The sequence below is a fragment of the Pieris rapae genome, chromosome 14 (genome assembly GCF_905147795.1).
Source record: "Pieris rapae chromosome 14, ilPieRapa1.1, whole genome shotgun sequence".
Classification (NCBI taxonomy): Eukaryota; Metazoa; Arthropoda; class Insecta; order Lepidoptera; family Pieridae; genus Pieris; species Pieris rapae.
Window position 1 is genome coordinate 10061467 of NC_059522.1, and position 25662 is coordinate 10087128.

At 34.8% G+C, this 25662-nt stretch overlaps 1 protein-coding gene across 1 annotated transcript; it reads right to left on the bottom strand.

Annotated features, from left to right (window-relative positions):
• Positions 1-471: 471 nt before the first annotated feature.
• On the bottom strand, positions 472-17518 carry LOC110992386. The gene is made up of 4 exons (XM_022258188.2): positions 17198-17518; positions 6015-6147; positions 1105-2195; positions 472-610 (listed from the first exon to the last, which is right to left on the bottom strand). The coding sequence occupies exons 1-4, from the start codon at positions 17477-17479 to the stop codon at positions 485-487; spliced, it is 1632 nt and encodes a 543-aa protein (XP_022113880.2). The 5' UTR covers positions 17480-17518; the 3' UTR covers positions 472-484.
• Between the last annotated feature and the right edge of the window lie 8144 nt (positions 17519-25662).

Here is a 25662-nt window from a genome sequence, read left to right on the forward strand (position 1 = left end):
AACTACTCAGGATTGCCATGAAGTATTTCTTTTGCTCATTTCCTTCCAATACATAGAATTTCTTACATTATGTTTAATGTGATTAATGAGGTACTAGCGAGTGCTCATTATGGTACCAACTTATCAAGTTTTATTTAATTGGTTCCACAAAGCTTAGAAATAAATACTGGTCAGGGTAGGTTATATGGAATGTAGACGCCATTCCGTACTGTCTTAGGCTTCGTAAAAAACTGTATGTTTATGAGTATGGACATAATATTGCCCATTTATAGATCGAACCTCATACTAAAAGTGATCTATTCTGTAATGTGACGTTCAAATTATATTACCTACGTTTAGTTAAAGTAAATAATTATAAAAATTTATTTTACGATGCATATAAAGTCTATATATAGTGCAACGGTTTAAATCTAGCAGTATCCACTTCCTGTCAAGTATTCGTTTTAGCTTTCGTCAAATAATGAACGATAATTTTAGAGATTGTTCATTTGCAGATAGTGTTGGCGATGGCTCTCGCGAGGCGTCTTGATAGATGAAGTGCAGAGCGATCGATGCGCGAGCGTTTAACGTATTCCGCACATTCCGGCACCATCGTGAAGTTGCAGGTCTCCTGTCCAAAATAAATTAATAAAAGTTATTTGAATCATATACTTATTTATTTCATTATTATTAGGTTATGTTATAAAAAAAAGAACACGATGTCATTTGTTTTATTGGAATGGTAACACCACGCTATTTCATAGACATCTTACAGGTTGTAAAATGTCAATGTGTCAATTGTCAAAGTCAATTTGTTAGTAGTGCTAAAGTCCTTTGCCTTTCCCATTAGGGATAAATTGAAAAAAAAAATTGTTAGTAGTGCGTTACACCACCACCGACCACCAATTTCGTAATTACTAATCGCGTTGAATCTGCGACATATATGTTTAAACAATTATAGTTGTAGATTAGTAAAGTATTGAATAATCTTCTTTAGCTTATGTTGCAATAACAAAACTTTTGTCTTACAAAAAGATTCTTGGATAAGCGTTAATTTACATTATTTTAAATTAGAAAATGGTTATTCATTTCTTAAACAGACGTTAGGATGTAGGAAATAATTACCTTGTAATGATTGAGTTGTACTTCTTTGTATGGTGCCGCCCAACCAGTAAAACCCGTTGCACCGATGCTGGCCAAAGGGTAGTGATTAAACGCTGTTAAGACCTTTCTAGTTAGCATAAAGCTCTTGCTGTAATATCCTATAGGGCTGATTGTGGCCGAGCTTACTATGTTTCGAGATAATTTTGGCACATCTAAATTGTTTGTACAGTCATTTCGTTCTCTCTCTATTTCGGTAATGTGCTTGTTAATCTCTTTCTCTGTACTATGAAGATCAAATATTTCATTTAAAACTTCATCATCTATTCGTACGTCGTCGCGCTTCATATAAAGTTTCACCCTATTTCTATTATCACTAGTTTTATTATTATTATGTAAATGTTGCATAAAGTCAAAGAAAAATACATTACGCACCAATATAGCAGAGTGATGATGAGGATCCCAACCTTGGCGAGGCAATCGTTTTAATAATCCATGCCAATTATAGGTTATTTTAGGAACTAATACCTCGTCCACATCTAGCGGAACAATAAATTCCGTTTCCAGTATATTTCTATAAAGACAGTCGTTATACGATACTAAATGATCTCGTCTCCTTTGCCAGAGGGATCGTCGAGCTGTATTTTTAATAGGAACTTGAAATAGTCTAACGAGTCCTTGGGACTGATAACGACGCAAGGTAGCCTCTGTATTTTTATGTACGTTATCGACGTAAAAATCGATAACCTCTGCGCCTAGAAGTCGATTTGTTTCTATCCACTCTATTAAGGATGGGGAAATGTCCTTTTGAAAATTCATATCTTTAACACATATAGTAAATGATCTTTGATACTTGTTATTTGTTTTTGGCACGATATGGAATCCATTTGTCGGGTTATCGCAAGGCTCCGTGACAATCGACACGTCGGCTCTATTGTTCAAAGGTTCTGTTAGCGGACAAGATAGAAGAAAGGGCGTATCTACATCGTTAGTCGATTTGTCCCAATCCTGCCACCAAATTTCTAAGGGCTTCGCAGCTACTACTTCTACGGAGCCACCGTCGTGAAGGACGCGCGTTTGACAGAAAAGGTCTTCCAATGAAGACAAATTACGACCTGCAAAATGGAATTATTATTATTATTTAATTGAATTAAACTAGTTTTATAAATTTCATATTCAAATGACGTTTCAAGACGGATGTAACATATTTAAATAAAACTCTGTGTTCGTGAGTCGCACAGGAAACTCGTTTGCAGAATTGCATGAAATTATGCCTTTTGTATTTAATATATAGTATCCTATAGGTAACAGGAATAAAATTACAGGAGCTTATATAATAGTAATTTGTTAGAATCATTTCCTTCGGTGGATCGCATAGCGGTGTCTTCCCGGGCTATCATTACAACGGTTTGTAGGCTTATGGCAAGCAACAACTGTGCCTATCATGTTGTTGGGAAGACACTTCCTGCTTTAAAACCAGTTAGGTTAAAGAGTTTCAATTTTGCGCTTGCTAGAAATAATATAGTAGTGTAATACGTAATGTATTTACAATAAAATTGTATAGTTGAGTAGAGTATGATACTGTATTAATGTCGTTGTGAGATATTATAAGTATTTTTAATTATGTAGTCAAGTTATTTTAATAAGGCAATGCTCAAACCTACCTACCTTTAATTTTGTAAATAATATCAATAAATACGCGCTTTATATAATACAGAGGTTTTATTCATATAAAATGAAGTTATTTTATATAGTGGCTATTTTAGAGAATTAACGTACTGCAGTAGGTAATAGTTACGTTTAAAGCAGAACCTCTATCTCCTATCCTTCTACCTATCACTTTTTGCTCTTCTCTGAGCTATCTCTTAGAAAGGGTTGCCTGGAAGAGATCGCCTTGTAAGCGATTAATGCCATAGCACTTTTACATTTATAATAGTATTTTATGTTTCATATTACTTGTGTGCACAGAAGTTTAAATATATAATTTATAAGTGTTTCTTAATGTAATTTGTTACATTATTATACATAACAAATAAGTGAGCAAAAGCGTTGTTTCTATAAAGTATTGTCGCAGGTAACATAAATAAAGGCGCAAAGTACAAAGCAAAATTCTTTTCGTCCCCTGAGAGAATTGTCTTAAAAGGAAAAGGATAGTTGTGTTTTAATCCGAACGTCAGTACAATATAGGATAGGCGTTTATCTCTCCCGGGATGGAATTTACACGACGCCTCTCGACTCGAGTGACAAATGAGTGCCTGCTTATCGCCTGCGCCCGCGTCGCTCTCAAACACTCGCGTTTCAGGCCGTATGTTACCTCGATAAAGGGTATTTTACTCAGTTTATGCCGCAGTTAGCATAATCTGATGGCTAAATAGGGTCAATCTGATTTATTTACCACAATTAAAGCTGTTTCTGTCTGAAGACGCAAAATGAGTGCGAAACGACGCATGTTCCAGGAATTTGCCAAAATCAACGAAGCATTCTTCATAACATCTATGAAAGTGTGTACACAAATTAAATAATTAGTTTTTTTAGTTTATAATACAATATATAGTTTTATGTTTGTTACATATCCAATGACACCCCCTTTACCCCGACATGGACAGCTTTGATCGGATACTTCATACGGTACCGGTCAAATTTTCAAATTAGTAATAAGTCTTAAATATAGATATTTGTTTTCAGCATCTAAGCAACGGAGGCTAGTTCTAAAATAGTTTTATGTTAAAAACTATGTCTGTTATAGTTAAGCGAGTACGAAGGGTCTTAAATCTTGTTTTGAGATTGAGATAAAAGTGTCATGTTCGAAAATAAGCAGTAGTTATTCATTATGTAAACATTTTTTATTAAATTTATCTGACACATCGCGGCTATGCGCCCACGGGCCATGCCTGAATCAATAACACTCGTCAACCGAGGCGTCTACATCTTAAGATGAAATGTAATATTAATTAGGCTTGTTCTATATCGATTTATCTGGCAAATTAACTGAGTTACTAAGCCGCTATTCAATATACTGCTATTTTTATTATATATGCATTATTTTATTTATAGCAATGTAAAATAATCATAATCAATAAGTCACAAACTTTATTATCATGGTAGGTAGAAGACTTGAGTGTATACCAAAGTGATACACTTAGCTTATCTTAGGATTTCTTTTTTAAATTGGTCCACGCCTATCAATATTTAGTTTAGAAATTTAAAGTAAGAAACGGTTTTTAAAACTTCAAAGTATTTAAAGATTTTCAGTGTGCTATATAATGTTTACTACATCACAACATTCAAACATTATTCCTCCTTATTATACATATTTAATATAATAATGTACTTTATATTACAAGCTTATTCAAACAAACAGTATTGAATTAATTTTTAAATTCACTGACATTTTAATATAAAGGTAAAATGTAAGATAACACTGGGACGGAAAATATGACATCAACGTAAAGTTGGCCACATAAAAAGGACCTTAGGCGGTAGTGGGCAGATTTTTCGATACGGCTTGCTCTACAGTCCTCAATTAATTGGTTTTCTTTATTTATACGACAAGCAAAATGCGTATGAACCAACAGTTAGATCGAATCTTGTTTAAAAGAAAAGCTTTATGAAGTTGTAAAGATATTATCAATTTAACATTGAAAAATTTATGTTGATTGCTAATTCAGGTCATATTTTTGACGGCAGCTTAATTATCTTCAACACTGGAAGTTGGTGTTTATTTTGTAAGCCTTACCAAGAGATGAGAAGTAAATTTGCTCCTGATCAGTAAAAATATTTCTAAACGTCTTTCTTATTACTATTCTTCTTATTATTTGATTTTATGAAACATGTGATATTGAAAATGCAAGAAAAATAAGGATTCCTACTAAAACTACAATAATGTTACCCAAAGTGTAATAAAATGTATATATAAATATCTTTAGCCGCATGCGCTACGAAAAGTATTGATAATAGAATAAAGAAATGTATCACAATATTAAAGAACATTATTATCAATATATACAAAAATTAGAAAAAAAATGTTGCGTGCGAAGCCGAGACCGGCCGCTAGTATTTTATAGTGTGGGAAAATGTTAAATTTCAGTTTTCATTCATTATTGTCCATTAATGTAATTACTTATGCTTTCTATATATGATTATAAATATTGTTTATCTATGTTATCTGTTTTAAATAAAAAATAACAATTGTTTGTTTCGGAAAACAAGTAGTCCGGTCAAATTAGACTAAAAAATAGGGGTAAGGTTACAAAAATTCCCACTTGGCTGAATATACTGTGTACTTATACATATTATGATGATTACAACTCTTTCAACTTTTTGAATCGTTATATCTCAAAAATGGTGGCTCTTAGGAAAAAAAGTATTTAGACATTTTTTATAGATAATTATCTGATATACAATTTTTGTCTGAGCTAATTTTATGATAAAACTTACCATTTTGCAGAAAATCGCGAAAAACTCGTTTTTGTGACCTTTGACCCCGAGAAAATTTTTTTGCACGTGCCGGATCGATGAGGACTTTTCACATTTCCTTTATAATAGTGTATTGAGCAATCCTACCAATATTCAGCCAAGTGGGAATTTTTGTAACCTTGGATGTCTAAATTGACCGGACTAAAGGTTCCATAACTATGTTAGTAATTACAACTTAATATCCTAAATCTAAGTGTTAGGTTTACATTATATTCATTTGGTTTTGTAAATTGCCTAAGTGTTTTATTTTATAATATGTATGTTAGCTGTAAGATTACTAATAAATAAATAAATAATTTAAACCTAATTGAATGCAACGAAAATTATGCAAGAACTACTTTTGGAATTACAACCTCAGTCTATTTTTTCTTTAGCTGTCATAAACAAGAGCTAATGTACCAGAGTCATGTTCCATACTTATATCATTACGGAGGCATTTGGAGAATGTCCTTACTCACCGTGGAAAATGGCGAGAACGCGTACGTAGTGCTGTGGCGCCCTCTCGTCGTAATACGCAGCATATAATGACACTGGAGTGCCTTCTACTTGTTGCCAAAGGGCTTCAGCTGCATGGGGTGACCACGTGCGGTTCTAGAACAAAACGTTGACATAACCTCAAAGGCATCGTTTTCAGAATGAGTGTCGACACAATTATGTTGAAATTGGCTTTTCAATTAATTATAAATAGGAATATATTTGTTGATATTTTAAGGACCTTTTTTTGTAGTAAAAACTTAAACTTATACTATAAATTATAAGTTATTATTTATGCAGAGAAGCAAGTAGTCAAAAAAAAGTTGTTAAAAAAATATATAAACTTGACAAAACTAAAAAAAATAATTAAATATATTTAAACTGTATGCATCAAAATGGTCTGTCTTGAATTCAAACTTTACTTCTAATAAAGTCTGAAGTGGTTTAAATTTACATTAATCGTATTCCTTAGCTTTTGAGAAAGTATATGTAAAACCTGATTTATTCTAAGTAATTTGAAATGTATCCAGTGAAATAGTACATTCAGTTTTAAACTTTATATAAATGATTTAGAGTTTATTATTTCATAAAGTGGTGTTAGAAGATGGCTTTCAGAGAGGCTTTAATGGTGAGGGAGTCGTGCTTGATTAGCCATTGTGCTTTCTATAAACATCAGAGAGCTTTTTGCAAAGCTCTTTCTCTATTGTTGAACTGCGCAATTTATTTATAAAATACTTAATTGGGTTTAAATAGTATGTTAGCTTTTAAAGTAGCTATTGATTGTCGATAGATTCATATTGTTACGAAGACGGGTCAACTGCAATGTTTTTAGATTTTTCCACTACTTAGAGAACTTTTCAGCAGGCTGAAATATGATTTATGACCGTTTCAGGAGAGGGTCAATCACATATTAGAAAATCGAAATTTACATAATGTTGCCGTAGTTTTCAGGAGGCTGAAACATTTTTTCAGTCGGTTTCAGAACACGTATAGACGAATGGTACACTTTTTAGCAGACCCGTTTTCAGGCGTTTTCAGGCCTGGTTATACCCCTTTGAAGAAGGAATATTCTAGAACGAATTTTCTAGGTGTGGGACAAGCACTGTTTGACACGCGAAAGAGAGAAAAGATAAGAACCTTCTCGAAGCTAGACCGAGAACTCTAGAACGCCGTACGACAAGCACGTAGCAGTGTGCGAAAGAGATAGCAAGTACGCGCGTTCTAGAATTAGGCGATCGCTACTCAGTAGCGCTCCCGCCTAGAAAGTTCTCGTAAACATCGGAAACATCGTTCGAGATTCTTCCCAGGGATATATAAGCGAGCCAAAACGCGATCACTCAGTTCAGTTTTGAATGCGATTCCAAGCGATAAACAGCGAAGAGAAAAAGTGCGATTAAGTGATACCAGTGATAAAGTACTGAGTGATTTAAGTGATTAGTGACAGTGTTTCATTGTGTGTGTTATTAGTGCTTTTCTGTGCGTAATTTCAAGATATTAGTGTAAACGAATTCCTCATAGATTTTATTGAAATAAACCCTTGAATAATTCGACGGCGTTTTCTATCCGATCCCCTAGCTCGTAACATTTTGGTGTCAGAATTGGGGATAGAAAAATGCCAATTACTCCAAGGGAGAATCCAGAGGAGTTTGTAGCAGAGTCTCCAGCTGCGGAGGGAGTGCAGACAAGGGCACAAGCAGCACGTGACGCCGCCCGGAGACAGAGTTTTGATGCGAACCGCGGAATGGGCGAAAGCAGCGACGCCAACATCCTCCTTGCTCTGCGCCAAATGATGGAAGAACAGGCAAGACGACAAGAGGAACAGGCACGACAAATGATGGATGAACAGGCACAGGCACGCCGATTGATAGAGGAACAGGCCCGTCGCCAGGAAGAACAAGTTCGGCGATTGATGGAGGAACAGGCACGCCGTCAGGAGGAACAGGCCCGGCATCAGGAGGAACAAGTTCGACAAATGGTGGAAGAACAGGCACGACGTCAAGAGGAACAGACACGCCAAATGGTGGAAGAACAGGCTCAGACACGTCGTATGATGGAGGAACAGGCTCGTCATATAGGAGAAAAATTAGGAGATCTTAAACAAGAAGTTGATAAAAAAATTGAAAATTTGGAATCTGACGTGGATAGCAAGCTATCGAAACAGGACAAACGGATTCTCGGATTGGAACATGAAATGCAGTGCTTGAAGACCACGGGTGTCGTAACGTCTGTAGCACCATCTGGAAATCTAAAAGTGCCTCCCTTTGATGGTAAATCTTCTTGGGGCGCGTACAAGGTACAGTTTGAGACTGTAGTAGAGTCAAACGGGTGGAATGACGATCAAGCTGTCACCGCCCTTATTATGGGACTGCGAGATGAAGCCCTCACCATACTAGATACCAAGACAGGTAAAGTGACGTTGAAGCAACTACTGGATGCCCTGGAATCACGGTACGGAGATGCACACTTAGAGCACGTCTATAGGGCTCAATTAAAGGATAGGATACAGCAATCAAATGAAAGCTTGCAAAAATGGGGAGTAGAAATAGAGACGCTGGTTAGGAAAGCCTACGCATCCTCACCAGACGTTGCAGACAAGATGCTGGTTCAAGCTTTCGTCGACGGTATTCGTGACCGTGAAATTCGAATGGCTGTGAACCTAGGACATCATAAGGACCTCAAGAATGCTCTTGCCCATGCGTTGGAAGTGGAAACATTTTGCAAGGATTCTCGACCTAACCGTATTAGGGTTGTCACGGAAAGACGTACTTCCCAACGTGGACCCACTTGTTACCTCTGTGGAGAAGTAGGGCATATGAGGTTTTCATGCCCTAAGAAAAATCTCCAAAGTGAAATGAAGACAAGACGTGGGGAGCCCGAAGAAGTGGATGTGACTGCCGCTGAACAGCGGCAGGGAAACGAATAGAAGCCAGGACCACGGGGCGGGTGCTGGCCGGATCTGTAAGGAAGGCCCCAAAAGTTATGATCTCTCAAACTCAGGATGGGAATACCATTGTCATCGACGGAGAAGTTAACGGAACTAGGTGTGAGTTAACCCTTGATACTGGAGCTTCCCGGACAGTTATCAGATACCAACTTCTGAAATCATTTTACAAAAGTCTTTCTGGTGGAAATGTACAGCTCCTTACAGCTACTGGCCAGCACATAACCGTTCGAGGAGAAGGTATCGCTACCTTCAAGATTGGTGGGAGATCATACAGACACAAGGTGGTAATTGCTGACATTGTGGATGACTGTATTATCGGCTTAGACTTCATGAAGCATTACAACTGTAAGATTGATCTGAAGAACGGCACATTCAAGTGTAGAGATGAGGTAGTTTCTCTAAAGGGCAACACGTTGAAAAGTGGGTACGACGTCTATAGAGCTATCACTGCAGATGATACAGTCAGTAAACAACGCGAGATAGTTCAAGCAGTATTGGAGGACTGTAAGGAATCTTTGACGAAAGAAGAAATTGCGAAAGCAGAGAAACTATTGAATACATTTTCAAACATGTTTGCTACACACGATGGAGATTTAGGAAGAACAGGGGTAGTCAAACATCAAATTGAGACTGGAAGTGAATCACCAATACGTTTGCGACCGCGACGAGTACCTGTCGCATATGAAAAGAATATAGACAAGATGATTGCGGAAATGTCAAACCATAATGTCATTGAATCATCTTCTAGCCCTTGGTGTTCTCCAGTAGTTTTAGTCAAGAAAAAGGATAACAGTTTAAGGTTCTGCGTCGACTACCGTCGTCTTAATGATATCACGAAGAAGGACAGTTATCCCTTACCTAGAATAGATGACACCTTGGATACTTTAAGTGGGGCCAAATGGTTTACAACTTTAGACTTGAAAAGTGGCTACTGGCAAGTGGAGATAGACCCAAGTCATAAAGAGAAGACAGCGTTCTCAACTGGAAAAGGACTATGGCAATTTAAAGTTATGCCGTTTGGGCTTTGCAATGCACCTGCCACTTTCGAAAGACTAATGGAGAAAGTACTGTCAGGGCTGATAGGAGAAGCCTGCTTAGTGTACTTGGATGATGTAGTCATCGTTGGGAAAGACTTCGATGATCACATACGGAATCTTCAACGGGTGCTCACCAGACTGCAGGGAGCCAACCTGAAACTTAGTGCTAAGAAATGTTTATTTTTCAAAAGAGAAGTCAGCTACTTGGGTCACATTATATCGCAGGATGGTGTTCGAACAGACCCCAATAAGATAGTTGCGGTAAAGGAGTGGCCAGTACCTAAAGATAAAACTGAAGTCCGCGCTTTCTTAGGCTTATGTTCTTACTACCGACGATTCGTGAAAAATTTCGCGGATATTGCAAAACCACTTCACAGACTCACCGAAGAAAAGAGGCTATTCACATGGGACAAAGAGTGCGAAGATGCGTTCAATGAGCTCAAGAACCACCTATGTGAGACTCCGATACTAGGCTACCCGGATCCAGATGGCGAATTTGTGGTAGATACAGATGCCAGTGGAATTGGCATTGGAGGTGTACTATCACAAGTAAAAGGTGAGCACGAGCAAGTAATAGCCTACTTCAGCAAGTCGTTGTCGAAACCAGAACGGAACTACTGTGTCACTCGGAGGGAACTACTGGCTGTTGTGAAGACGCTGCAGCACTTCAGCAAATACTTGTTAGGTCGGAAGTTCCGTCTTAGAACAGATCATGCTGCATTAAAATGGCTACTTCAGTTCAAGAATCCGGAAGGACAAGTGGCTCGATGGATCGAACAACTGCAAGAGTATGACTTTGCTACCGAACATCGCAAGGGCAGAGCCCACGGGAACGCAGATGCATTGTCTCGAAGGCCATGTGAGGACGATTGCAAACATTGTACAAGACACGAAGGTAGAGAGGTTGCCCATATAAGGATACTAAGGACAGACACCATTAGTCCAGATTGGTGTGGGAAATTAATTCAGGAAGAGCAACAACAAGATTCTGACATTAAACCAATTCTGGACTGGATGCAATCTTCAACTATCAAGCCGCGATGGAATGACGTTGCATCTACTAGCACCACGACCAAGAGTTACTGGGCTCAATGGGATAGCTTAGTTATTCACAATGGAGTATTATGTCGCAAATGGGAAAATACTCGAGGGGATGCATCTCATCTGCAGTTAGTTGTGCCAAGATCCAAGGTTCGCAACATATTGGAAATGTATCATGATGGCTCATCAGGCGGGCACTTAGGAGTGAAAAGGACTCTTCTGAAAATTAAAGAGAGATTTTATTGGATACATTGCCGCGAAGATGTAGAAGACTGGATTCGGAAATGTAAAGCTTGTGCAGCTGTTAAAGGCCCACAGACGAGAACTAGAGCGAGTATGAAGCAATACAATGTCGGAGCACCATGGGAGAGGATAGCAGTTGACATAGCCGGACCATTTCCATTAACAGAAAAAGGAAATAAGTACATCATGGTTGTTATGGATTATTTTACAAAGTGGCCCGAAGTATTCGCTATTCCTAATCAAGAGGCAGCTACAGTAGCTGAGATACTTGTAAATGACGTATTCTCTAGATTTGGAGTACCCTTGGAGATGCACAGTGATCAGGGTAGAAATTTTGAGTCTCAACTGTTTCAAGAAGTATGCCGGTTAATGGGAATTCATAAGACGCGGACTACTCCATATCACCCACAGTCAGATGGAATGGTGGAACGTTTTAATCAAACCTTGGAAAGGCATTTGGCAAAATTGGTGGACAGCCAACAAAAGGACTGGGACAAGTATATTCCGTTATTTCTAATGTCATACCGGTCTGCGGTTCATGAAACAACGAACGTTACACCTGCTTTAGCCATGTTTGGGAGACAACTTAGATTACCAGCGGATATTGTAACTGGACGACCACCCGACACCCCGGAGACTGTTACAGAATATGCGGCGGATCTGCGTAATAGACTGTATGAAATCCATGAACACGTACGAGCATCACAGAGCAAAATAAGTGAGACTACGAAGATAAGGTATGACAGGAAGACGAATCACATAGAATTTAAAGAAGGCTCGCAGGTATGGCTCCATAACCCGACAAAACGCAAAGGAAAATCACCAAAGCTTCAAGCCGACTGGGACGGTCCATACACGATAGTCACGAAGATTAATGACGTTACTTACCGGATAAAGAAAATGAGTGGTTTAAGGAGCAAACCGAAAGTCGTTCACATAAATCGATTGGCGCCCTATAAAGGAAGTAATGATGCTCGGGACGAGCATGTCTAAGGAGAGGGTAGTGTTACGAAGACGGGTCAACTGCAATGTTTTTAGATTTTTCCACTACTTAGAGAACTTTTCAGCAGGCTGAAATATGATTTATGACCGTTTCAGGAGAGGGTCAATCACATATTAGAAAATCGAAATTTACATAATGTTGCCGTAGTTTTCAGGAGGCTGAAACATTTTTTCAGTCGGTTTCAGAACACGTATAGACGAATGGTACACTTTTTAGCAGACCCGTTTTCAGGCGTTTTCAGGCCTGGTTATACCCCTTTGAAGAAGGAATATTCTAGAACGAATTTTCTAGGTGTGGGACAAGCACTGTTTGACACGCGAAAGAGAGAAAAGATAAGAACCTTCTCGAAGCTAGACCGAGAACTCTAGAACGCCGTACGACAAGCACGTAGCAGTGTGCGAAAGAGATAGCAAGTACGCGCGTTCTAGAATTAGGCGATCGCTACTCAGTAGCGCTCCCGCCTAGAAAGTTCTCGTAAACATCGGAAACATCGTTCGAGATTCTTCCCAGGGATATATAAGCGAGCCAAAACGCGATCACTCAGTTCAGTTTTGAATGCGATTCCAAGCGATAAACAGCGAAGAGAAAAAGTGCGATTAAGTGATACCAGTGATAAAGTACTGAGTGATTTAAGTGATTAGTGACAGTGTTTCATTGTGTGTGTTATTAGTGCTTTTCTGTGCGTAATTTCAAGATATTAGTGTAAACGAATTCCTCATAGATTTTATTGAAATAAACCCTTGAATAATTCGACGGCGTTTTCTATCCGATCCCCTAGCTCGTAACAATATATTATTTACGAGTTTTACGAGACATTTTAAGAAATTCTAAAAATAATGAGTTTCCAAGTATTTTCATTGATGTGTTTTTTTTATCGATTAATTACACATTTGGAAGTAAATTTAACTGTTGTGTGGTTTATAAGAAATTTAAATTTGTTGTGTGTGCCCTTCAGGTGCCAACCCCTTAATTTTTTTTGTTTTATTTTTGTACTTTTAGATATATTAAGCAATAATAAATAATATCAAAAATATAATGGATCTTTAATATTATAATTAATGCAACCATGGAGGTCCAAGACTTTTGGAGTTAAAAAAATACCTTTTAATACGTTTTTATATTTTAACGGTTAATTAACAAGTAAGTTTACGTTTTTAATATAATTTTTTTTTTTTTTTCATATGGATAGTTTAATTCATAAAAAATGTTCATAAAACACATACTATATTAATATACAATTACAAACTAAAAATATATCTAATAACTAACCTTAAAATTTAATTATTAAAAAATATTATTAAAAGGAGTCCCTTTAGGCAAGGTTCCGAAGATACTAGCAGCGTTCCCCCTTTGAATAGCTAGACTAATTCTTTGTGCGAGGTAGCTGCCAGCTCTTCGTTCTCCTGTGATGTCGACTAACCTTTTTGATAATTCCCTAAAAAGCTTTAATGCGCTAGGACCCCACGGACCAAGGGTCTCGACACCGAATGGGACAAAATCATATTCAGAGCCTAGACCCCTAGTTAATATAAAATATATTTTAATGTAGTACATCTTAATAAAACATGAGGTGTGCTAAGTGATCTGTTGAATGCAATTAAATAGCTAACCTTCCATTAATGGCGTTGAAACTACACAGTTACCAATTAAAAAGTTAAGAGATGACTAAATGTTAATGAAACATATTAATTTGAGAATATTATGGGTAATTAGCTGATTCTAAATGAATTGCAAGGTAATATTTTAAAGTACATTATATATAAATTTATTCGCTGAATGTATAATAGTCAGTATATTTCTTTATAAATTATAAATAATTCAGTGGCGCTTCAGCTTTTTAGGACTGGGGAACTGATTTCTGTATCTGTTTCATGATCATTTGTCAATCTAATAGGCAAGTAGGTGATCAGCCTCCTGAACCAGACATGCCGCCAACTTCTTGGGTCTAAGGCAAGCCGGTTTCCTCACTGTGTTTTCCTCCACCGTTCGAGGAAATGTTAAATGCGCACATAGAAAGAAAGTCCATTGATGCACTGTCGGGGATCGAACGTACGATCTCAGGGATGAGAGTCAGGCGCTGAAGCACTAGGCCAACACTCTTTATAAATTAAAGCGACATAAAATCCAATTATAAGGGATACATGTTATTATTTATGCATTTAATATTAAATTTTGCTTTGTTCTACCTATATGAGATACTTCTTACATAATTTAGAAATGTATTCTTAGTTAAGGATATAAAACCGGATCATTATTATAAAAGTAGAAACACAGCAGTGCAAGAGTGTATAAAAAATGCTTACGTTCGATACCTTCAATACTAATTTGGCTCCGGTCATGTTATATAATTATTACAATCAAACATAATTCCATTAAGCACAAAGAAATAAGTGATTGGAGTCTTAAATTACATAGCTGCAATTATTTACAAATTTTAAGAGCAATGTTATAAATCAACTACTTTGATTTGAACTTAAAAAAAATATTGAACCGTTCGTGCTAATTTTTAATTTTCTTGTATTTATTTTAAGTATCAAATTTAAATTGACTGAGTCTTTTACCACGTTGGGGGTTTGTATATACTTCCATTATCATACACATTTCTTAACAAACGTAAATATTTGCTTATAATTATTAAAATAATGATGATTCATAATAATTAAAGCACAGATACAGTAATCACGTACTTATATGTTTTATGATTTTAAAATTTTATTAACGATTATTAGTGGCATCTTTATTTTTAATATGTAAAGTAATAATACTCTATTTCTTATTATAATATATTCTGAATCTCTTACAATTGCTTGTATTCGTGTGCGTATGTGTCGGTGGCTTGTATTAGAAATAGCTCAGGAATATTGATTTCTGGTTTTGCATCCACTGCGATAGCTTATCACTATCATTGCAAAACGAGTTTTACTTGCAATGAGGGAAGAACACGTCGTGATTTGATAGCCATATAAAGTATCCCATTCTTAACGCTATTCGAAAATATATTTACGCCTTTCGGGGACGTCTAACTCTATCACAACTCTCAATTATCAACTGAGTTTACATATTTGATTACCAACGAAATAAATATCTCTATTTAATTTAATTAATAACTTGTCGTATGTGAAAGTCTGTGTTTGAAGCCGTCTAGAGAAGCAGACATAAAAGGTGTCTCTGCTTCTAGTGTCACACACGAATTCTCAACGAAAATAATCACACAAGTTGGTTGTCATGTGAGAAAAGTTCCATCTCAATCCCAGCATACATAGGTTTTCTTCAATCAAAAAAGAAATATGCCGAGTAACACCCACAGCGGTCCAAATAAAAGGATAAACTTTTGTTGACACTTTCTAATGTATCATACACTTAAAAAAAAACTTCGTTCCCAATCTTGAAAAAAATGTTTTAAAGAACATGAATAAATTTACGCTATTCCAAACAAGAATGTGTTTAACTTCTAACTAAGTATCTCGTTTATCGCCTTAAAGTTAAACTAGTAAGAGAGAGAATCAAGACAATATTAATTAGTTTAATATCGGCATTTTATGTTGCATTACAGTTAGGCGTAGGGTTGCTTTTTACTGTTGAACTATGCCAATTAGTCTTGAAATTACTGTGCATTCCTGCGTTATTTTTCAACTTTAACAAGGAATATTTTAATAATATGTAAATAGTTGACTCTATCGCCTGCGTGGTACAATAAAAAGTATTTATATAATTTTTATTGTACCACGCAGGAACCTTAGAAAAGTAGGTACAGGTACATACAGTACTCTATGTATGGTATGTTTTCAATTTATAATAGTTATACACCGTGAGTAGAATGCAGGAAGTGCACACAAAGTATAATTCACAATGCATCGTATTTTCCAGGTAACGTTTATATACAATACCTGGATGCATTATTTTAATAATATACTAACTCAACTTCATAATAATAACGCAAACTTAAATTTGTACGAAAGTTTTATAATAAAGTAGTTGGCTCACACCTTGGTGAAGCTAAAATACAACAAAACTATTCAAACTTTCAAGCTTGCTTGTGAATTAAATATTTTCAACTTCACTTTTGTCTTATTACCTGGAAGAAAAATACACGAAACTGTAAACAATGTTACAAAATATGAGAAAACGATTGAGTAATCCGGAGACCTTAGGTTCGATTCGCGGGGAAATTATGGTATGCTAATCAATACACTAATAAAAATATGTAACTAGCTGCGCAACATAGACAAACAAGCAACAATTATGTACACATAGGGAACCATATCATTTATGATACATGTTTTTTTCAAATGATTATCTAACAAATAGTACTCTTAGGGCCTGTTTCAAAATGTATGGATAAAGTGCCAAATAGCTATGCAACACATAAATTATTCGAAAGATAAAAGTTCCAAATAAGATACTTCGAATTTCATGATGTATAGCGCTATCTGACAGCCGTGAAACGCAAGAATACTATTTATCCTACGAATAAGTAATAAATAGCTTATTTGGAACTTATCCGGACATTGTGAAACAGGCCCTTAGTCTAATAGAAATTATATTTGTTTTTCAAGTCTTAAAAGTGCATTGAGCCAGGAAGTAGCCCATGCATATTTACACAGCATTTGAATGCATAATGAGAAGTATCGCAGAAATTATGCAAACTAGCTATTGTCCTATACACTTGGGTCAATTTAACATCTCCTATTTAAGATTAGATTTACCATTCAAAATACCATAATTTAAATATAAATATTTAACCCTTTTCTATGATGTTTTAGATTTTTTTATTTCCTTCCCAACTATTTCTATCATGGAGTATTTACATACCTTTATTGAACTTAAAAAAAACGTTCTATGAAATTTCGTACGAAACAATTGACATGAATGCTGAAAACGGATATGAGAGTAACTAACAATTTCCGGTATGACAGGATATTCCGGAAGTCGGTCACAAGTGACAGGAGACGGTCTATCCATTTCCGCCTGCTTGCCGTCCGAGTAGGCAACAATCGTCTTCATGGTGGAGTATCTCCGTTGTGGAGGACTCCAGTGCGATCTGGCATTCCACTCGTTGACACAGGCGATCCAACTGACACAGAAAACTGTAACACCGGCCAACAAATACTTGGTCACTCTAATTCCCTTCCTAGTTGAACACATTTTGGTACTAAGTCTAAGGTCTACACCGACGACCATTCGAGCGCTGTGCGCATGCGTTCAGTTTGCCCTACCATCGCGAACTGCGTCGGATCAGCTGATAGCGTATCAGCCCTTGCGTTTTCTAAGCTAAGCTTGTTTCTAGTTTTATGTAATGTTACGCGGAACAAGAAATTGTTGTGTTATTTGTCTTTCGCCAATCATGTAGCATGGATTTGATATGGTTCCATAATTGCGGACTTCACGTTTTTCTTTACATATCGTTAATCAGACATAGCCGGTCCTGTGACTAATGAATTAATTGGAATCAATTATATGTGTTATTTTAACGGTACTGAAAATATTTTTATTTTTATATTTACAAAAGATATAATAACGGGTAATTGTTTTTGATATAAAAAACGAAATAGGTAGTCTAAAAAAATAAGAAACATTAAGAACATTACTTGTGCTCATATTTTATATTACGTTCTCAGAAGTTAATATCCGTAATTGGTTTCTTATAAGTCGATCCGCCCAAAAATTAGGGCCAATAATTCATCATCATGGGAGGAGTGGTAGTAATATTATCTTCGTTTTGATAATAAGAAATCAACAGAAAATGATTAACATGTTTCTATGATAATGTACTTTAAATATTTGAAAAATATTACAATAATAGGCCATCAGGATCCAAGAAATACCGCTTTACGCTTTATTAAAAACATGAAACTTTAACAATCTTCATTGTAATAAAGGCGGCAAATAAAACCTCAATCGTAAATAACTTACGACAATTTAATATACACATCACGATTTAAACGCTTTTTCAATAGCTCCAGATTGCATCTGAGTATTAATTTGATTCAGCTACTGTGCGAAATAATTGTATGTCTTTAAAAACACTGATCGATTGTTGGGAGTACTTTATTTCTTAAACTCGGTACATGAAGGATTTTCTTTATCTTTTTAAGGAAATTTGCGATTGCAATTTTGAGGTAGAAATATATCTTTGAAAAGAGTTTCCTTTTCATCATAATATGACGGCTTAGATATATGTATAATATTCACGAATTAATTGCTAAAATAATTTTCTTTTTCGTTTTTTCTTATTTAAGAGCTATTGCTATTAAATATTTGTATTTAATAGCAATATTTATTATTAATAATAAATAAAATAATAAAAAAAGGAACAATTAGCCAATTAGAAATGGGCGTGATTTTAAATTGATTGTCAAAATATTATGAACTAAATTGTTATATATAATATAGTCATTGAAAACCAGTCCTGATATTTTTATAGAAATTAATTTACATAAATCTATTTTAAAATCAATGTAAACAATTATTGTAATATTGCTATATCTGAAATGATTACCTAAATGAAGGATAAAATTACTTCCTGTTTAAGACTTAAGCCGCACATAAGCCTGTTCCACAAATAAGCAGTTACGCTAAAGACGCCGATTGTTATTTTGCGGTTTCCTTCGCTGTTATAATGTAGTCGAGTCGATTAACCGGACTCGATTTGCTACGGTTTATTCAATTTAACCAAATGTACTTGTATACAATGTACTTTATTTTATAGAATTATTCTATAATCGAGAATACATATGACATAAGAAACCGTCATTTGTAAAATACTAAATTATAAATGTTATTTGAACTTATTAATAAACGTCATTTGATTTCTTAATTAACTAGCTATTGATAAACTAATTCTCATTCAACATAAAATGCAGTACTATTTGTAAGATGCAAGTTGAATAATGTATAAAACAAATATAAAGAAAGTGTAGCAGAGCGAATGTGACAGGTTACAAGGAATAGAAATGCAGTGTTTATCAGGCACGGGCATCTTGTTCGTTAGCTTAGAGCTGGCTCGTGTTTGTGGCCTAGTGCTAGTCCGACTGTTGAACCCTCTATCGGCGTTAGACCCAGCTCTAGGGTTACCACAGATCTTAAAATGTATTAATTAAATTGGCAACTTATCTCTTTTTAGATTATTCAACTTAAAAAAAAATATGAAGATAAATTTATCTAGCAATGCACTTTACAATGCACACAAGAGCCCTTTGGCATTGAGAGTGTCCATGTCCGGTATCACTTTACACCAGATGAGCCTCCTGTCCATATGCCCCCTGTACTATAAAGTAAATAACATAGGATCAAGTATAAATTCATGCAATATTCCTTCTGATAGACATACACAGTCCATTTTTAAATGTTCATACTGTTAACTTTTTAAAAATTGTATTTCTATATTAACTACGTAAGCAACAAAATAAAAACATAATTAGCCAATCTTAGGGTTGATAGAGTCCCGATGAAAATACAAATATTAAAATCATAGCGTAGCATTTTGAAGAAAACTGATGTGGGGTTCCCCTGACAACATAGGTACATACAAAAATAAGTAACAACCCTGTGGTCGTCTCTAAAACCGATATGAGTAGTTTCTGTACATTGTTCAAATTATATGGAACGGGAATAAATAAGATATTAATAACACTTTGTCATTATTCTTTACCTATTAATTTCCAGGAACATCTTTTCTAGTAGATGCAAATTATTTTAATAAATTATTCAAATATAATTAAATAACTACTTAAATGTAGTCAAACACTACAACTACTCAAAGAATACACGCTTTACTTATTTTTGAAATTATATGAATATATACCCGACGGTTATTATAAAACAAAATTATTAACATGTAACATGAATGAACATGAATGAAACAATATGAATATATTCAAATGACGAAATATAATTTTTAAATGCGCAAATAAAATGTGCTTACAAGTAACTCAATAGCAATTTATCTAAAAAAACATTCTTATAGGAATTATCACAGTAATAAACACAGTAAAAATAGCGATTTGGAATACTATTAGTAATAAAACATTATTTTATATTATTAGCTTTGGTATAGTCGATTCGAGAAGTCATAACTACAGATTGTATAGATGGTACTGTCAGCAAAACTTTTTCAAAATATATTTTAAAAGCGTTGATACAAATACCCCATTATAAACTAAAATGTCATCTTTTAATATGGAAATGCCTGTAGCATTTACAAGTCATAAACGCTAAGTTCAGACAACGAGAACAATTGAGTCGAATTCTTTGATTTTGCTGACAGTACAAATGGATTTCTTGACAACAACCCGCTAAAATAGCACGCGAAAATACCTAAGTATGACTTTATTAGCTTTAGCACTAAAAGACTCGCATTGACCATGTCCTGTCAAGAGCTATAGAGGCTTTAATTAATGTACGTGTGAACGTAATTGATGCTATACGTTCAGGATTTTTATACTCTATTTCAACCAGTGTGGGTTTTATGTGGGGTAATAGTAGGTTGGCTGGAGATGGATTACTGTTTGGACGTGTTAATTTAAGTTCCATGTACGATTTTTTATATATACATATAATAAAGTAGCCGTCGACTGTATATTGAATATGTTTTAAAGTATTTTGAGCAATAAAAGCATAAAGTATAATCCGAACTTCTCTAAAGTTTTATTTCTTGGAGTATTTATAATCAAGAAATTTCCTATACTACATAACTTTAAATAATAATTATTATACATACATGAGTCTCAAATTGCACCCGTTTTTATGATTTTTAGGTTTGAGAATAGCTTTGAGGTTTAGTTTTAGGTTTGAGTTTAGTTTTACTATAGAATACTAAAATTTGATTTGTGCACAGCCGTGATTAGAACTCAAGACCTTATTAATGAATGGTCAGTTAAGCCACTAGGCCAACACCATTACTATTTAACTGTGTTTTTTAAATTAGTTTCAATGCGGCGTGCGAAGCCGTTGCTGTAAGTAGTAAAATATAATGATGCTTATATATCGACCCGATTGGCTTTATCGATCTAAATAAAGGTGATCACGAAGCGTGAATCCGTATCATTAAACAAATTATTGTTGCTTTTTTGTGATTCGAGGTAATGATATAGTGGTCAGGATATTATCATTGAAGGTTCTAGATTGTATTACCGCAATTCCACTGACAATAATATTATAAGAAGGAATCAACTTAAACCGATATGTTTCATGGTCTGTTATATTCGCTTAAGTTGGGAGTACTCATAAAGAGAAGAGAATGAACCATATTTCTTTTAAATAAATGTCGGTTTGGCACATATTTAAAACAAATGTGGTACCGCTTGCGCTGGTGTAACAGTTATAAATAGACTAGCTTTTTTGAGTGGCAATCACGGTCATTAAAATACTGTACTACACTTTGATCTTAACCAAAAGGGCGAGAAGTTATAAATTTATTCACTGAACACACCTGCAAGCCCTCCGTTCGTTTGACTCATGTCCCATAAAATATGCAAAATTGTGTCTCGCCCAACTACAGTTGCAGGATTTCACTTATCCCGCTGTAATACATTTACAATATAATGTCCTCGTATTAAAGTAAGTACCCATATTTGAAAACATAAATATTAATAGCACATTTGAAATCCTGCGCACACTGACATTACAAATAGAAGGTCTTAAATTAATGGTCTCATCAATATATCAGAATTACATAAGCGAAGAATCCTTTAGAAAGTATCGCAGTTTGAAAATAAAAGGATTTTGAGGAGGCTAAAAGAGAGAATGCCCTGTGGTCAATATAAATTGAATCTACAATGCGGTATTGAGTGGTCGTTACAGTGATATGTGAGAGCGAGTATAATGGATAACATATGGGGATCATCCACTTTGTTCTTTAATCATTTGGTCCTGGTGATCCTGAGCGTAATAAAGGAATACATTAATTACTAAATAATAATGGTTTCATGACATACACGGCTGGTAAGCCGTACTTAGTAGATGATTCTCTACGATGTTTAGATGAAGACATCACATGCTTTGCCCAAGCCTTGTTGGTAAAACACGGAATAAAAAAAAATTAAAAATAAATCAGTGGCGCTACAATCTTTTTACTTCAGGGCCTTAGATTTCTGTATCTGTTTTATTTGATTGGGATTTGTCAATCTAACAGGCATAAACGGTGATCAACGTCCTGGGCCAGATACACGCCCATGTTTTCCTTCACCATTCGAGCAAAGGTGAAATGCGCACATAGGAATAATGGCCATTGGTGCACAGCCGGGGTTTCGAATCTACGACTTCAGGGATGAGAGTCGCACGCTGAAGTTGTCACAACTAAAAATAACTAAAACATACCAAATTTACGAAGTATGTATTTCAACATTTAGCTTTTATTATTATTACCTTAATAGAAGTTTAGCTCTGTTCTAACTTGTAGTACAATGTCTGTGGTTTGAGTCACATAAACAGCAAAGTAAGGCGGAGTAACGCGAATTTTATTACGTTACACGCTTTCCTTGCGGTGATATGAAGAATAAATTTTACAATTTATCAGGCTTTTACATGCTTAAAAGTGTTTCTTGGATAACATTTTATTAGAATTTCCTCGACATTGTACAACATTTGTTTTATAACTAGGACTTTCGCAAATGTTATTTAAGATACTGTGCGTTTTAATTTGTAAATTGTAAAATGTATCCTTAACAGATGTTTACAACGATAAAAAACATGTTTACTTATCGTTCGTTATTCGTAAAATTACATTCACGGGAGTGTCGTTTAAATATCGTATAAAATATTATTGAAAGTTATTATTATACTATTTTAAGTATATAATATTAAAAGGTCGTAAGTGGAATGTATCAGTTTTAATAAATCGCAGTCGCAATCTCAATAAACCAATTTGCGACGGGTCCAGATTCTTACGATACTACGATACATTACAAGTCCTTTGTTTCGGCTGTCCACATATTATATGTCGACGGGGAAACTAAGAAATCGCAATTATTCGGACCAATTTACGGTAATTGTTTGAATACGTACATGATTTTAGGAGTATCATTCGACATTTCTTTTATTTTTTTAAAGCTAGATTCAAAAATAATATATATTTTTGATTAAATATCATATAAAGCTACTTCGTTTTACAAGAAATGATCTAATTAATTGCGCCTTAATGTGCTTCAATACAGTTAAAATTAGTCTATGGTTAACCTGCTGTTATTAATATATTAAATGGAGTATCAGGATTGTTTTTTTATAATATCTTAGGTGAGCTCAAACGATTGTTTTTAGTTTAAGATATAAGCCATAAGAATATAGCAAAAAATAGTGTATGTATTAATATTTATTTATTAACTTCACCACTTTATATACAGTAAATGTAAATTATGGTAAACATAAATGTTACAACAAATTAAATTAGTAAAATTTTCTACATTATTATTAACTTCAAATTTTAGACTTTACCTGTAATTTTTTGCCTAATAATTAGCCAAAATTAATAAGTAAAATTGCGGATCAGATAGGCACTTAACATTACTTTTTTTTAATTTATCAGTGTTTACATTCTCATAAAACTTTTGCGAAGAATTTGAATGAAAGGTGTCTGAACTTCTTGATTAGTTTATGCAGACGGAATTTGATTTTTTTTACTGATTTTGAACCTTGGGATGGGATCAGGGATCACAATATTAATATTCTGAAGGTTACTTTTCTGTATTTGACAATTTAATATTACACAAATGTTTGCAACTTGCGTTTATTTAAAATACCAACATAACATACTTTTTTATGACTCACGTAGAGTTTATTATAGTGCTTACAGATTTAAAAACGTGTTATGTTTTTAGGACATAAAAAAGTCTGTTTATTTTTGATATGAAAGAAACTTTACATTTTAGTACGTCCCGCGTTCACGGCTTGACCAGCTTAGATTACCTACCCGTCACAATAAATTTATTAACGCTTTTGTGTACGCGTCTTGTACACCCAGTCATGTTTGTCTCAGTTAGTAGGTAGCTGATGGCATATAAAATCCCGTAAAGTCTCACGATCATCGATAATATTCTCATAATTAAAAGGTTTCTCGTGTATGTCGAGTTTGAGTTCGATCTACATAATTTGCTTTTATTAGGTGTAATCAGTACGTGGGAGCTTTACTACAATGAAGACGTACTATCAGCATACTTTACTACAGCCATGGACTTTACGTTTAATGCGTTATAACGCTACGTTAAAAACGTAATCTGAAATTCGTTAATGCTGCTTTATTTTATGTATCTAATGTATAATAAAAATTATTCCGGCGTTCTAGGCCAGCTGCGGTACCTACATTTTTATTAGCTACCCGCAATTTCTTGCGATGCGCAGAGCGTTCGAGGTACCAACAAATGGCCGCTCTGCAGCACTTACACACACTCCACATCAACCCACTTTTTACCTTCATAAATGTTAACCAGTGCTTTTCATCAACCATTGTCAGCAAGATACTTTAGACCGAAAGTTAGCAGACAATAATGTGATATTATGATTAGAACTTTTTGAAACGATGATAGCAATCAAATGTCAATAAATTTAATCAACTCAGGATTTAGTTATTTATAAGTATTAGGGAGCCGCTGCTCTTGCTAACAGTACATATTACACAGTACATATGCCTGTTAATTTGCATTGTATTGAACTTAACTGATATGTTTGATGTAAGTTTATTTTAATTTTTAATACACTTATGTTACGGGAATCGTGAATTTTATTTTAAACATGGATCATTTTGTAACAAGGTGTAGAGCTCGTGTAAAAATGTATGTGGAGATTTAAGGCAACATTAATACAAAATAACAAAACTCTTACTCATTAGTAAAATCACTATTTTTATCCTAAGAATGTTGTTAATAACAGGAATACTTAATCAAAATAGGTATAGTATTCTAGGCAAATATTTTAATAAAAAAGTTATTAACAAGGTGGTGATAAAAAGCTGATATACGCAAAAACGATATAATTTGTATGAAGGATGCATTTTATAGCAGGAACCAATTGTTCGTACGGCAAAAAGTCGGGTTAATGTCAGGTTCGCACAAATTAACTATACTTGTATAAAGGGGTTTTTCGCTCTGAAGAAGGCTGCTAAGGAGCTGAGCAAAAGCCGTACACAGCGTGGTAATGTAGTCAGTAATTTAGGTATGCGCATCAATAGATGTCGTTGATGAAGTTCTGTTTAAATGATACACTATTTCATAAAGATATCGATTAAAAATTATGAGAAACATAATCACGAGGCTAGTTAATACTATGACAATATTTTCTAACAAATTCTTGTTTTAGCATAAGTTTTACGGACAAACTAAAAAATTTCATACTATTAGTTACAAATAAACTAATAGTATGAAATTTTATTTATT